General features: G+C 42.1%; 1 protein-coding gene across 2 annotated transcripts in view; it reads left to right on the top strand.

Moving 5' to 3' along the window:
- The first annotated feature begins 1011 nt into the window (after positions 1-1011).
- Positions 1012-16437, top strand: part of itgb7 (integrin, beta 7) — a 17940-nt gene continuing 2514 nt past the window's right edge. The window contains exons 1-13 of one of the 2 annotated variants that reach the window (XM_046845986.1): positions 1150-1156; positions 1244-1377; positions 5241-5325; positions 5450-5529; positions 6041-6236; positions 6351-6521; positions 7604-7845; positions 9182-9334; positions 11853-11948; positions 12052-12141; positions 15317-15454; positions 15611-15801; positions 15996-16210. In XM_046845986.1, coding sequence (XP_046701942.1) covers positions 5265-5325; positions 5450-5529; positions 6041-6236; positions 6351-6521; positions 7604-7845; positions 9182-9334; positions 11853-11948; positions 12052-12141; positions 15317-15454; positions 15611-15801; positions 15996-16210 — 1633 coding nt within the window. In that variant the 5' untranslated portion in view covers positions 1150-1156; positions 1244-1377; positions 5241-5264. Of the gene's footprint in view, positions 1157-1243; positions 1378-5240; positions 5326-5449; positions 5530-6040; positions 6237-6350; positions 6522-7603; positions 7846-9181; positions 9335-11852; positions 11949-12051; positions 12142-15316; positions 15455-15610; positions 15802-15995; positions 16211-16437 lie in introns of both variants that reach the window. The other variant, XM_046845980.1, reaches the window with a different exon arrangement.

Below are 16437 nucleotides of genomic sequence, written 5' to 3'. Positions count from 1 at the left end.
TCTCCAAAGTAGTGATTTATTATAACTCTAATGTTCCTGTTATCATTTTTATCACAAGATTCTTCACTTAATCACCTCAGATTCTGTGTAAAGACTCGAATGTGACTCTCAGCACACTGATCTATTAATAGAATGATATTAAAGACTCAAACACTGATTGATTTCTATTACAATGATCATCAACACAAAACCTTCTTTTCATCTACTTCAGTAAAAACGTGTAAATGAGATCACGTGTGTGGTGGTGAGTTCGAGTCTGGAGTTTCTTCATCATTTATTCCTCTCTAAATGTTCTGCTTGATGTTGAACTGATGCTGAACTGTATGTTGGTGATCAGTAGATACACCGAGCGCCGATCAGAACACGTGTAAAACAGAGCGTGCGCTCGATCCTGATTGGTGACTCGCTGTGTGTTTCACCAGTTACGTTTTTATCCTCATTAATAAAAAAACCACTGATTTCACTAAATGTAGTCGAGTAAAAAGTGAGAGATTTGACTTAGACATGTAGTAAAATTACAGTAAAAATCTCCTCAAATGGAAAAACTTCAGTAAAGAACAAAAAGTGACTTAAGTACAATAACGAATTACATTTACTTCATTGCAGTCTAACACAGTGATGCTGAGTGTCTGTATGTGTGTGTGTGTGTGTGTGTGTGTGTGTGTGTGTGTGTGTGTGTGTATGAGATACACTGTAGTGTTATAGAGTGTAAACTTTTTGACCCAGAAATATCCCACAGCTGCAGCAGCAGGAAGTCAGTGGCGAGACGCAGACGCCAAACTGCAGCAGTCAGAGCTTTCAGACCTGCGTTTATATTCACTGAAGTACAGAACCACCTTCACTAATCACCTTACTGTTACCCATGGGGCTGTGTGTGTGTGTGTGTGTGTGTGTGTGTGTGTGTGTGTGTGTGTGTGTGTGTTTTCATAAGACTATAATTACCTCATTAAACAGTAGTAAGATCATTTCTCCTGTAAAGAAAACATCTGACATACAGACTGAAAAGCATTTAGACAACCTCCACACACACACACACACACACACACACACACACACACACACACACACACACACACGTGCTATAAGAGGAAGAGAGAAACAGGATGTATTCAGTAAAACTCCTGGTAGAGAAGAGAAGGTGGACACAGTGCTGATGGTGAGTTTGTGTTTCTCTGATTTAAAGCTGTTACAGAAATCATTCAGGAAATCATAAAGTCTGTTTCATGTGTAATTATTACTGCAGGAGGAAATCCAATCATCCTGAACCTCCCTGAAATCCCTCATGGAGTGTTTGAGTCTGATCTCGAGGTTAACGCGGACTCTAAAAACACTTTAAATTTTTTAAATAAGAAGAAATATAATTTACAGTCGAGTTCAGTGAGTTATTAGAACAGATTCCCTTTCTTACATTTTCTTCTTCAATTATTATGATTATTATTTTTATATTTTTTATTAACACATTATGTATTAAATGTAAAATCCTTCTCTAAGATGCAGTACATTTCTGTTCAGAGGCACGAGTTCTGGCCTTGAATTGAAACACGTCCCTTACATCGTCTCATGTCATCTCATGTCTTCTCACTAGGCTTTATATGGAAATGCAGTCAGGATAGAAGGTCATTCAGTCAGGAATATCAGTGTGTCTTCATCAGAGACAGGGTTTATCTGAAGGAGGGGTATATTGAGTGTAATTGTAGTAGACGAGTACTGGATCAGATCATTCGCACACACACTCGCTACATACAAATGACCACACCCAATTATTACACCTATTAAATATTTTATTAATAGAAATAACTAAAACAGTAAATAAAAAATCTGTAACTTGCCGGTGGTGTGGACCATTACTTTAAATCATCTCCAAAAGATCTACTCGATTAACTGCAGAACTGAACAGCAGGAACTTTCCTCTCCTCTGTACTGTGTGGAGCTGTAGTGTAAAGTTGTAAAGGGTAGTGTGTGTGTGTGTGTGTGTGTGTGTGTGTGTGTGTGTGTGTGTATGGTGGCAAAAACTTGGTGGATGGGTCACCTTTAGTGATGTTCTACCTGAAACAATCCACCTTTTAATCCCATCATTATTGTGTGTGTGCATCTTCAATATCTCACACAGTGAGAATAATCTTATCACTAAAGCAAGAAACCCAGTGAACACAATTCAACACGTCTCGTTTCACTGTAGCCATAACTGCACCTCCACATACATCATCTCCAGCAGAAGCCATTTTTTTCCGTTTCTGTGCATCGTTTTTGTGCGTCGTTTCTGTGCATCGTTTTTGTGCGTCGTTTCTGTGCATCGTTTTTGTGCGTCGTTTCTGTGCATCGTTTTTGTGCGTCGTTTCTGTGCATTCTGTGTGCAAATTCTACAGGGAAAAAAATACAAAAGTAAAATTGGTTCATGAAAAAATTTAACAACTGTTTTGAACTGTTTTGTGACGTTTCCTCACCATTTCCAGCTTTTTTTTAAAAGTCAGTCTTGTGAATGTGCTTTTTCTTCAACCAAATCAGTTTCTTCTCCTCCGTCATTTGTTGTGGAATAAAATATCCACATGACTAGATTAGAGATTGTGCAGTTTGCTACAGATGCAGTTTGTGAGCGCTGACTAGTGACTCTTTTAAGACGTGAAGACGTTACTGTACACCTGTAAGAGGTCCTCATCTAATTTAATACATATGCATGTAAAAATAGATAAGAAGGTAATAAAGTGATTATAATGAAGTGTGGGTGTCTTTCTGCCCTGAAGACCTGGAGCTAGTGATTTGGTCATGTCTCGCTCTGTATCACGCTGCAGCTCACACAGGAAGTCTGCGGTTTAACTGTGAAGCACAAGTTCCTTATAAACCATCTGGCACTGTGTGTGTGTGTGTGTGTGTGTGTGTGTGTGTGTGTGTGTGTGTGTGTGAGTGGAAGTAAGTGATTTCAGTGACCCATATTAATGATATAATAGAAACTAAATAAGAATAAAAATTGCACACAGTAGAGCACTACACACACATATCACTGTTCCACATCACTCCCGTGTGTGTGTGTGTGTGTGTGTGTGTGTGTGTGTGTGTGTGTGTGTGTGTGTGTGTGCTGTAGAGTTACTGTCATTGTGTAACCAGGAACTTCTCTTTAGTTTTATTAGCAAGTCCATTGTGGTGTATTAATCACCTGACCACTGGCCGATACTCGATTGCAAAACTGTTCTGAAACCCAGTGTGAGTCTCCTGGTCTTCTGCTGTGGATAGTTCTGGTGTTGCTGGGATTCGTGAGTCATTTAGGAGGTACAGAAGGAAGAATGTTCCCAAAGCCTACACTGATACGTGGATTTTTACCATTTTACAAAAACTAGTGAGAGACTGAGCAGTCAGTGCCAGGAAAAACTCCAGCATACTTCCACCAAAAGGACCACCTGGTTTGCGGACCTGGTAGCCCTTCTCGAACACTCTCAGGAGTGCTCTCAGGAGTGATCTACTATCTCAGGCAGGGGGTACAATAATACAACCCTGCCCAGAACTGTGGAGGCTGTGGCTGGGACCCCTGAGGGGGTGCAGCTCCTATCTGCCAGCCTCTCCATCGAGGTGGTAGAGACCATTCTTCAATCCAGAGCTCCCTGCACGAGGACGTCGTATGCCGCAAGGTGGCACTTGTTTACTGCATCGTGTGAGATTTCTTCAAGAGTAGTTCGCCAAAGGGTTTACTCCTTCCACCCTGAAAGTTTATGTGACTGCCATTGCACCTGTCATGCCCCCTCGTGGGGCAGTCGCTGGTTAAGAACCCATTGGTGACACGCTTTGGCTGAGGCCTCCTGTATGACCTAGAGTGCCTGCATGGGACTTGGCCATTGTCTTGGAGGCCTCTCTTTGAGCCTCTGACCAAGGTGCCTTTGAGGTTCCTCAAAGTTAGGACTGTGTTCCTCTTGGACATCTCCTCTCTCAAGAGAGAAGGGGATTTTCAGGTACTCTCTGTGGCCCCTTCTTCCCTGGAATTTACTTCAGGTTTGGCCAGAGCCTTCCTCTACCCTAGACCAGAGTATGTTCCTAAGGTACCCTTGGTCGTCCCACAAACTGTTATGCTGCAGGCTTTCTCTCCTCCTTCTTTTCAGGCTTCAGAGCAGTAGAATCTTAACCGATTGTGTCCAGTGCGAGCACTGGGCATATACGTCCACAGAACAGAACTGTGGAGGAATTCGGAGCAGCTGTTCATCTGCTATGGCCCTCTGAGGAGTGGTCTCTCTGCGAATAAGCAGACGGATTTCGGATGCTATTTCTTCCTCTTATGAATCCTCTGGTCTCCCCGCTCCTTTCGGGGTCCTCTAAGGTCTTGTCCTCTGGAGTTTCCCCCCAGGACATTTGCGACGCTGCAGCTGATCCACCCCGCTGACCTTTGTCAGGTTCTATAGCCTCGACCTCAGTGTCACTCCTGGCCCCTCTGTCCTTCGCCTAGCTATGCTTATCCACACTAGGCAGAAACTAGTCAGTCTGGCTTGATTAAACTCTCATTCCCAAACTGTTTTTGACCAGCTCGAGTTCCTGAAGGGGAACGTCTCCATGGTTCCCCAAGGTAACAAGACACTGCGTCTCTTTTTAGAAGCTATCACTGGTTTCACTTCATGTGCTTTAAAGCTTCCTGGTCGTGACGTCACACTTTCCATTGGACTGATTATACACGTGATTCAGTGCATGGACAACGCAGAAGCGTTCCCAAAGCGATTTTTACACAGCGTCTCACATACGTAACCTGGAGACGATTTAACCTGCATTTGTGGCAATGATTTCTGGATGCGTTAATCCCATGCAGTGATTTCCATTTCAGAAACATGACTGTTGACCCAAAGATCAAAACCATCCAATATTGATTTTCACCCTTGTCCCTTGATGATGACAATAATAATGATGATGATGATGGTGATGATGATAATGATGATGGTGGTGATGATGATGAAAATGATGAAGATGAAGGTATAATACACAGCAGGGAATGTGGTAGTGAGCTGCTGCTCTGTACAGTGGAGTGCAGTGTAACCTGTAGGACCATGCAGGAGGTATCAGTGCTCCTCTACAGTGTGGTTAGCACAGTTGTAAGGTTGAAGTTCCTGGTCACTGTGAAGTGAATCAGGACTACTCAGACCTGTAATTCCTCATCAGAGGTTATTGCTTAATCTGAAGTAAACACACACACACACACACACACACACACACACACACACACACATACGGTCATTTTTTCCACACAGATATTTCTGTTTGCTGTTCTTCAGGAGTTCTTCAGGTCTTCAGGAGTCATGAGGTTTGTTCTAGTCTGTGCTCTTGCTTTTCACTTGGTGCCACTGAGATGTTCAGCAGGTGATCACCTTAACATCTTCACATTAACCATTTACTCTCTGTTTCTGAGCTTAGACTAGATATTAATTTGTGTGTGTGTGTGTGTGTGTGTGTGTGTGTGTGTGTGTGTGTGTGTGTGTGTTAGATCCACCTCCAGTGTGTCAGTCTTACTCTACATGCTCGGAGTGTTTAAGGAGTCCAGGATGTGCGTGGTGCAAGCAGCAGGTAACTTCTCCTTATATAATAATCCAGATACCACCCTGATCCTTCATTATTATTATTATTATTATTATTATTATTATTATTATTATTATTATAGAAACAATAAATAATTTAGGAAATAAATTATGCTGTATAATTTGTCAAATTGAAATATTACAATATACAATATATAAAAGTTATTTCAATATATACCGAAAAATTAGGTCATATTAATGTAATGATCATCAACATCAGTGTGTTGGTGTAAATGGTGTAGAGAGTGTAGATAGAGGAGAAGGTATAAATGGCGAAGATAGTGTAGATGGAGAAGAAGGTGTAGATGTTGTAGAGGGTGTAGACGGAGAAGAAGGTTTAGATAGAGCAGAAGTTGTAGATGTTGTAGAGGGTGTAGATGAAGATGGAGAAGGAGGTGTAGATGCAGAAGAGGGTGTATATGGAGAATTGTGTGTGTATCCGTGTGTGGCAGCCATATTCTCAAATGGAGTTTTTCAGACTTTCTAACAAACTTCTGCAGGATTTTCTGAAATATGGAGAGTCTGATGAACGTAGATGTGACTCCATGGACGTCCTGAGAAAAAGGAACTGTACTACCAACAATGTGATCAATCCCGAACCTGACATCGTGAAAATGAAGAACAACGACCTGAGCAGTTCCTCCAATAATGTAGTGCAGCTCAAACCTCAGAGTCTGAAGGTCCAACTCCGAATCGGTGAGGAGGAACTTGTGTTCATCATGCAGTGCAATCCAAACCTATGCTAGCTGAAATAAAGACTGCATTTATTATAATGATTAATGCTCATAAAGTTCTCTCTTCTGTATGAAGGTGTGCCACAGGAATTCACTGTGGAGTTTAAGAGGGCTGAGGGATACCCCATAGACCTGTACTATCTGATGGATCTGAGCTACTCCATGAAGGACGATCTGGAGAAGATTAAGAACCTTGGACAGGACATTCTGAAAAAATTGCAAGAAGAAACAAAGAGTGTCCACATCGGTGAGAACATCGCTCTCACATGTACAGTACACTGGGTGAAGAGGGTAAAGATACATTAGATGGTGTAGATGGTTTAGATAATTGTGCTAATGGTAAGAATGATGTAGCTGGTGAAGGTGGTAAAGGTTGCAGAGATGTTATGGTGGAGGTGGTGTATTTTGTGTAGATGGTGGAGAGGGTTTAGGTGATGTAGATGATGTAAGTGGTGAATATGTAAGTTGGTCTAGATGATGATGGTGTTTTTGGTATTGATGGTGTAGCTGATCTAGGTGGTAAAGGTAGTGTAGTAAGAGTAGATAGTAAAGATTGTGTAGAAGGTAGAGATGGTTTAGAATTGTATATAGTGAAGATGGAGTAAAAGGTATAGAAGGTGTAGATGGTGAAGGTGGTGAAGATGGTGTAGATAGTGAAGATGGAGAAGAAGCTGTAGATGGTGAAGAGGGTGAAAAAGGTGTAGATGGTGAAGATGGTGTAGATGGTGAAGGTGGTGCAGATGGTGTAGAATGTGTAGATAGTGAAGATAGGTAAAATGGTGTAAAAGATGTTTATAGTGAAGATGTTGTAGATGGTAAAGATGGTGTAGATGGTGTAGAAGATGAAGATGGTGTAGTTGGTGTAGACGATGTAAATAGAAGGAATGGAGTGTTCAATAGTGTTCTGTAGTGTAGGTTGTGAGGGAGGTAAAGACGGTGCATCTAAACCACTAGAAGCTTGTTTGCATGGACGAGAGCTTTCACTTCCTGAAATAGAACAATAATGTGTTCTACAAGGTCCTGTTTCAGCCTCGCTATTGTCCTCCTTTTACACATGTGAAATCCGCCAGCGTGATGTAGATTCTCAGTTCTCTGCTGGAGAAAGCTGTAGAAGCTGTACTTATCAGTTCCGTCAGATTCAGCAGTAAAATACATGACAATAGAAGATCTGAGCATTCAGATGCACTGCAGTGTCCCTCTCCTACATGCTACAAGAAAACAAACAGATTTCTGTGTGAAACCTACAGATAAAGAGGTTCTACATGTGTGACTCCAGATGCAGATTCATCATTTGATGAACTCACAACGTATTCTCTGTCCTGTGTTTAGGTTTCGGCTCGTTTGTTGACAAGGAGACACTGCCGTACGTTAGCCAGACCAAGGCCAGGAGACAAAACCCCTGTCCCACTCGCTCCGACATCTGCCAACCCGCCTTCACTTTCCACAATGTTCTGCCCCTCACCTCTGATGCCAACGAGTTCAAGAGAGAAGTCAGTAAGCAGAAAATCTCTGGGAACCTGGACTCACCTGAAGCTGGGTTAGATGCTATCATGCAGGCAGCTGTGTGCAAGGTGAGGATGAGGCTGTGACAGCCAATCAATACTGACCATTTACGTATCATCACCAGGCAGGCAGATAGATAAGAGTTCAAATATGTTTTTTATCTAAATATTTATTTTTATACTTCTGTGAATACAAAAAGAATAGAAAAACTGAAAACTGAAATCATGGCTAGTTCACTCACTGACCCATATTTCCTTCCTGTATTTACATTATTCCAATTTATATGGACATTCAGGCAACGTCTACACTAAGCTAATGATAACTACACTAATACTACGTTTGATAATGACGTCTAAAAATGTTCTGTGTCCACAATTTTGTTTCCCAAAAGCCTCTCGTCCACACTGAAACATCTGAAAACGTCCCTGTACTGCGCGTGAGCAAAACACAAGACACTTCAATAAGCCGTTTATTTACTTTCCGGCTCTTTCACATGTCGTGGCATTGACTAAACATTTGTCATTGTTTTTGAAAGCCTCTGTTTTCACACACAGTCCACACTGCGACACGCAAACACCGGTTCCAAGTGATCCACTTCGGAGGGTGTTTTTAAAAAGCTACACATTTGTTGTTTGAGGACGACATCAGTGTGGAAAGAAGGATAAAACAAAGAGAAAGTTAGTGTGGACATGGCCTTACTCCTTCACCAGAGAGTCTGAAGCCACAAACCTGCTCAGTTTCAGGTGCTGACTACATGCCTGAAACTCAAAGCTGACATGTACTCAAGATCGTTTGATCTAAACCAACACGACCCAAACCGACCGGTACTGCCAAACCTGACCCAACCTCAAAATCAGTTTCTACAACAAATAACAATGAGAGCATTGAGCTAAAGCCCTTCTCCAGGGCAATGATCTCAATTCTCCATGGAGCAGGTAAGGGTTAGGGGCCTTGCTCAGGGGCCCACCAGTGGTAGTGCTGGGATTTGAACTCACATACCTTTAATACATAACCTGCTGAAGGGGGTTTGTTGTGAAAATGTCACACCAGTTCCTTTCAGATCGCTTCACACAAATAGATTTACACACACACACACACACACACACACACACACACATATATATATATATTAGTACGAGGTGTAAAAAAAGTGCAGATCATCAACACGTTGATGGTTTCAGCACTGAACTCCACTTCTCCCTTTATCCTTAGCATTTAACATGAGTTCCTTCAGGAGTTGCAGAAAGAGCATGCTGCACAAAAATAGATCATGTTCTACTAATAAGTAATCTGAGGAACACTGGTATCTCCTGACAGCTGATATCTTCAGTAAACAAGGTAATTTTAGTGAATTTCTAAATCCATACTCAGGCATGTTCTTCCTCTCTGTATATACACATTCAGAACATCAACTGGAGAGACGTGACTCGGATTCTGGTCTACACCTCCGATGATACGTTTCACATGGCTGGAGACGGACGACTCGCTGGAATATTTACACCACACGATGGGAAGTGTCACCTAAAACCTGATGGTTTATACGATGGCACGTTGCTTGTGAGTTGTGATTTAATTCACTTCAGTTCGTAGGGAAAGTGAGACTGGAGCTCAACCCCAGAAGAACTGGAACCAGGAACCACCTGATATCACAGTTCCTGAATTAGATCTTACAGACAGCGCAGGGCTTTATATACATTCACTCTGTGTTCATCACACTAGCAGGCGAAGTGTCCTGTGGCTTTGTAGTAAATAATGATGAATGTTACTTGTGGGCGTGGCCTAACAACTTCTAATGTGTAACAGTTATTAGACTGTACAAGCATACAGATCAAATATCAAATAATACAGTATTCAGGTCAAAGATCAGGGGTGTTAGATATGTGGTAGTAGGCTAGAGTAGGGTAGGGTAGGTGAGGGTAGGGTAGGGAAGAGTAGGGTAGGTGAGGGTAGGGTAGAGTAGGGTAGGGTAGGTGAGGGTAGGGTAGAGTATGGTAGGTGAGGGTAGGGTAGGGTAGGTGAGGGTAGGGTAGGGTAGGGTAGAGTATGGTAGGTGAGGGTGGGTGAGGGAGGGTAGAGTAGGGTAGGGTGGGTGAGGGTAGGGTGGGTGAGTAGGGTGGGGTAGGTGAGGGTAGGGTGGGGTAGAGTAGGGTGGGTGAGGGTGGGGTAGAGTAGGGTAGGGTAGGTGAGGGTGGGTGAGGTAGGGTGGGGTAGGTGAGGGTAGAGTAGGGTGGGTGAGGTGAGGGTGGGTGAGTAGGGTGGGGTAGGGTGAGAGTAGGGTAGAGTGGGGTAGGTGAGGGTAGAGTAGGGTAGGGTGGGTGAGGGTGGGGTGGAGTGGGGTGGGTGAGGGTAGGGTAGGTGAGGGTGGGTGAGGGTGGGGTAGGGTAGAGTGGGGTGGGTGAGGGTGGGTGAGTAGGGTGGGGTGGGTGAGGGTAGGGTGGGGTAGAGTAGAGTAGGTGAAGAAGAGAATGTTAAGCTAGCTTGAGCTAGGTAAGGTTTAGCTAGAATAGTTTAGTGTAGATTTGTCTAATTTCGGTTAGATCAAGTTAGTGTAAATGAGGTTACAGTAGGTTTGGCTAGTTTATGTTGTTTGGCTAGATTTGTTCAGGGTATGTTAATTTAAGTTAGGGTAGGTTTGGCTAGGTTAGGCTTGATTAAGCAAGGTAAGGCTAAGCTAGCTTAGAATAGGTTAGGTTAGGTTTAGTTTGGATAATTTAGGGTTAGAGTTTCAAGGGTCAGGTTTTATTTGTCATTTGCACAGATCTCAGTGACAGTTTGTACAATTAAATTCTTAAGTCAGGCTCCAGGCAACTACAACAATATCAAACATAAAAAAAAAAAAAATCTGAAAGAAGAAAAAAGGAGAGAAAAGTAGTAATGAGGCATAAGAAAGTTATAATTATTTAGTGTGTGCAGAAGTGTTTGTACTGAGTGCAGTGGTATTAAGTGATCTGAGAATTAAAAATTCTGCGGTTCCAGTGTGTTAAACAGATGTATGTATCAAATGTATAACAGTCAGTAGGTAGTTGTGGTCTGCAGTTAGACTGTATCACAGCTCAGTGATGATTCTGATTCGGATAAAAAATATTCTTCCGCCTGTTGGTTCTGGAGTCAAAACTCTCGTAGTGTCCGCCTGGTGGCAGTTTGAGGAACAGGCTGTGTGCTGGGTGAAGGGGATCAGCTGGGATTTTTTTATCCTCCCTCAGACACTGTGTGTGGTAGATGACCTGCAAGGCTGGACGTTTATCTCCAATAATGAGTTTTGATGTTCTTATGACTCTAGGACTTTGTTATCTAGTACTGTGCAGCTGCAACCAGACACAGAGAGGTGGACACCAAGAAACTTGATGTGTAAAGGGGTATAGTTGACCTTCTGTACTCTTCTGAAGTCCTCTATCATCTCTTCAGTTTTACTGATGTTTAGGCAGCAGTTGTTATCACTGCACTATTGTAGTCTCACCTCATCTCTGTAGGCCGTCTCATCTCCATCATTTATTGTGCACAAGATGGAGGTGTCATCTTTAAACATGATGTTGGAGCTGGGCAAAACAGTCGTGTGTGAACAGAGAGTACAGGACAGGATTTAAGAATTAAGTCAGTGTGAAGGTGTACTTATTCCCAAAACTGACCCCCTTGCAGTCTGTTCATCAGAAAGACCAAAATCCAGTTACACAAGTGAGAGTTCACTCCTAATTCTTTCAGCTTTGAAATAAGTTTTGGTGGACTGATGGTATTAAAGGCAGAGCTGTAATTGATGAACAGCATTCTGACGTAAGTATTTTTCTTGAGTAATGTAAGATTAGGCTACATTAGTTTATAGTAGGTTCAATTAGGTTATTTTAGGCTAGTTTAGGCTGGGCTACATAAATAGAGGCTGCAACACTTGCTTTGAGAGAACCAATCAGCATACAGATAGAGTTTTATGGCTTAACTAAAGGTTTTGGCAAACAGGTTTTGTTTGTTAATGGTTTTATATTAACATTTCTATTGGATTGAGGTGTGTGTGTGTGTGTGTGTGTGTGTGTGTGTGTGTGTGTGTGTGTGTGTGTGTGTGTGCGCGTGTGTGTGTGTGTTTCAGGATTATCCATCAGTAGGCCATCTCTCTCAAGTTCTTCAGGCTAATAACATTCAGCTCATATTTGCAGTCACAAACAACAGTTACCCAGAGTATAAGGTGAGCTCCTTAACTACAATCCCTTATTTACTGTTAATGAGTACTGAAACATTTCAGTTGCCTTTTATTTCTGTCTATCTCTTACACACACACACACACACAGGCCCTGAGTGCGTTAATTCCTCAGTCAGTGGTTGGTGTGTTGAATAATGACTCCAGTAATGTGGTGCAGCTGATCTCCGAGGCATACGGGGTGAGTACTGACCGAACTAATGTGTATCTACAGCGCAGTGTTGTGTAGCTACAGTATCTACAGTACAGTGTTGTGTATCTACAGCGCAGTGTTGTGCATCTACAGTATCTACAGTACAGTGTTGTGTATCTACAGCGCAGTGTTGTGCATCTACAGTATCTACAGTACAGTGTTGTGTATATACAGTGCAGTGTTGTGTATCTACAGCGCAGTGTTGTGTATCTACAGCACAGTGTTGTGTATTTGCAGTGTTGTGTATCTACAGTATCTACAGTACAGTGTTGTGTATCTACAGTACAGTGTTGTGTATCTACAGTTCAGTGTTGTGTATCTACAGTAGCTACAGTACAGTGTTGTGTACCTACAGTATCTACAGAACAGTTTTGTGTATCTACAGTTCAGTGTTGTGTATCTACAGTATCTACAGTACAGTGTTGTGTATCTACAGTACAGTGTTGTGTATCTACAGTTCAGTGTTGTGTATCTACATTATCTACAGTACAGTGTTGTGTATCTACAGTATCTACAGTACAGTGTTGTGTATCTACAGTATCTACAGTACAGTGTTGTGTATCTACAGTATCTACAGTACAGTGTTGTGTATCTACAGTATCTACAGTACAGTGTTGTGTATCTACAGTTCAGTGTTGTGTATCTACAGTATCTACAGTACAGTGTTGTGTATCTACAGTTCAGTGTTGTGTATCTACAGTATCTACAGTACAGTGTTGTGTATCTACAGTACAGTGTTGTGTATCTACAGTTCAGTGTTGTGTATCTACAGTAGCTACAGTACAGTGTTGTGTATCTACAGTATCTACAGAACAGTGTTGTGTATCTACAGTTCAGTGTTGTGTATCTACAGTATCTACAGTACAGTGTTGTGTATCTACAGTACAGTGTTGTGTATTTAGAGTATCTACAGTACAGTGTTGTGTATCTACAGTACAGTGTTGTGCATCTACAGTTCAGTGTTGTGTAGCTACAGTATCTACAGTACAGTGTTGTGTATCTACAGTACAGTGTTGTGCATCTACAGTTCAGTGTTGTGTAGCTACAGTATCTACAGTACAGTGTTGTGTATCTACAGTAAAGTGTTGTGTATCCACAGCGCAGTGTTGTGTACCTACAGTGCAGTGTCATGTATCTACAGCACAGTGTTTTGTACCTACAGTGCAGTGTTGTGTACCTACAGCACAATGTTGTGTACCTACAGCGCAGTGTTGTGTATCTACAGTGCAGTGTTGTACAGTGCAGTGTTGTGTATCTACAGTGCAGTGTTGTACAGTGCAGTGTTGTGTATCTACAGTGCAGTGTTGTGTATCTACAGTGCAGTGTTGTGTATCTACAGTATGGTGAATGAGTTTAGTGTTAATTATATATTGTTTTGTTATAAGAAAAAAGAAAATCTGAAATGCAATGAAAAGAGTTTTTATGATGATGGTGTGTGTAACTATGGCAACACTCTCTTTTATTACATGATGTCAGTGTGTGCCTGCATGTAACTTTTTTTATAACTTCGTGCAGCAGCTCTACAGTCCTGTGTTACCTGTTCACTACACTTCACTTCACTTCAGTTCACTTCACTACACTTCACTTCACTTCAGTTCACTTCACTTCACTTCACTTCAGTTCACTTCACTTCACTTCAGTTCACTTCACTACACTTCACTTCACTTCACTTCAGTTCACTTCACTTCACTTCACTTCACTTCAGTTCACTTCAGTTCACTTCACTTCACTTCAGTTCACTTCACTACACTTCACTTCACTACACTTCACTTCACTTCAGTTCACTTCAGTTCACTTCACTTCACTTCAGTTCACTTCACCACACTTCACTTCACTTCAGTTCACTTCACTTCAGTTCACTTCACTTCACTACACTTCACTTCAGTTCACTTCACTTCACTTCAGTTCACTTCACTTCACTTCACTTCAGTTCACTTCACTTCACTTCACTTCACTTCACTTCAGTTCACTTCACTTCAGTTCACTTCACTTCACTTCACTTCAGTTCACTTCACTTCACTTCACTTCAGTTCACTTCACTTCACTACACTTCACTTCAGTTCACTTCACTTCAGTTTCTTATATGAGTCTCCGTAATGAGTGATCCAGTAGTAAAGAAAAAAACTCCCTGAAACGTCATAAGGAAGAAACCTAGAGAGGAACCAGACTCTAAAGAGAACCTCATCCTCAACACTGAAAGTCCACCATCACAGTTCCATCAGTGTTGATGTTATAAAGTGTTCAGTGATGACGCTCACATGCAGAACTGTTCATGCAAACTGTGGTCCTGAGCACTGCAAAGTTCTGTGTGTGTGTGTGTGTGTGTGTGTGTGTGTGTGTGTGTGTGTGTGTGTGTGTGTGTGTGTGTGTGTGTGTGTGTGTGTGTTTCTGTGACAGTGTTTGTGGTCTGTGAAGATGATCAGTAAAAACTGTCAATGTATAAAAGCTAACATGGAAACACACACACACACACACACACACACACACACACACACACACACACATACATAGGTGATGATGTCATGAGTTCCTCTAACACACCACACATCTTTCAGGACCTGTCTGGTCCATCCCAATCCCCTGACCCCGGATGTTGTTCTCTTTAACTGGAGACCCCTCGCTGCTGCTGAGGACGGTTTCACATGAACAGCCTGAAGATACATGAAGCTCTTTTAGAGGGTTAAACTCAGAAACCATGAAGATGGATTTATACTGTAATTAATAGAAACAGTCTACTACAGTGGTTCAGGACCACAATCACTACCAATGATGGAACTGTAATGAATAAACTTTCAGTGTTGAGGATGAGGATGGGTCATGAGTCTGGTTTCTCATAATGTTTCTTTCTAAGATCATCTCAGGGAGTTTTCTTTACTTATAGGGACCCATTAATAAATGTAAAATGAATATTTGTAAACTATGTATTTCAGTAAAGCTGCTTTGGGGGCATGTACACTGTTAACAGCACTATACAAATACTACTGGAATGAACTGAAGTAACTCAGGGGTGAAGAAAGGTGGTGGATGCATCATGGGGAGGGATTGGGGCACTGCTCAGGATAGAATAAAAGCTGAATGCAATTTAATACACATAAATCTGGTGCTGGGTTAATATGTGTGTGTGTGTGTGTGTGTGTGTGTGTGTGTGTGTGTGTGTGTGTAGAACTTGTCCTCCACTCTGCTGTTGGAGCACAACATCACTGTGCCTGGTCTCCATGTGTCCTATAAATCTGACTGTAAAGGTCAGAGCAGTAATGCATGGCAGCACAGAGGAGAGTGTTCCGGCATCCAAAAGGAGAAGGTCCACATTCTACTTCTTCTTCTAATTATTCTTATCATTACCCTCACCTTTGTACTCTGACTTAACTTCCTTATATCACTCTTATTTTACTCTCCTTTTTATTAGTCTTTATTAGTTTTGGTTGGTTTTTAGTGACGTTTGTTTTCATGGTTGCAGGTTTTGTTCACTGTACGTCTGAACGCATCAGAATGTCTGGCTGCTCCTACAACATTTGAAATCCAAATGATGGGCATTAATGAGGTTCTGAAAGTTACTGTGGAAACAATGTGTGACTGTGACTGTGGTGCTAAAGAGGAGAACTCCAAACACTGTGCAGGAAATGGAACACTCGACTGCGGAATCTGCAGGTAGATTTAACCCCCAGCTCACAGCGCCCCCTGTCTACACACAAGGGGCAATACACTAATACTCTTCACTACACTACACTGTTATAAAGTGTGGTTTTAAAGTTAATAAGTAATTGTTATATTAATTGTAAATGAAATGCATTTTATTGGAGTACGTGTGTGTGTGTGTGTGTGTGTGTGTGTGTGTGTTTCAGGTGCAATAAAGATTACGTAGGGCAGTATTGTAAGTGTAACAGTATGAGTGACAGCACCATGCGCATGTCGTGTCGCCAGAACAACAGCTTTCAGGAGTGCAGCGGAAAAGGTGTGTGTGAGTGCGGGCGGTGTGTGTGCAGTGGGCGTTTCAGTGGGCAGCACTGCGAGTGTGACAATGCCAACTGTGCCCGCCACCTCAGCAAGCTCTGCAACGGTGAGCATCACAATTCCAGTGGCAATTTCATCAACACACACTGAGTCAGAGTCAGAGAGAGATGTGAGATACAGAGTACAGGAACATCAGAGGAACTGGGTCTCCAACAAGAAGGAAAGGAAGGAATGAAAATCCCACATATATTCTGTGTTATAATTTACTGCCGTGTTCACAGCCAAAGCAAAGCTACTTATAAAAGTCTAAATAGAGAAGAAAACCTGATGGGA

This window comes from Silurus meridionalis, chromosome 1 (genome assembly GCF_014805685.1).
Source record: "Silurus meridionalis isolate SWU-2019-XX chromosome 1, ASM1480568v1, whole genome shotgun sequence".
Lineage (NCBI taxonomy): Eukaryota > Metazoa > Chordata > Actinopteri > Siluriformes > Siluridae > Silurus > Silurus meridionalis.
Note: the sequence above shows the minus strand (reverse complement) of the source record. Positions and strands in the feature narration are given on the sequence as shown.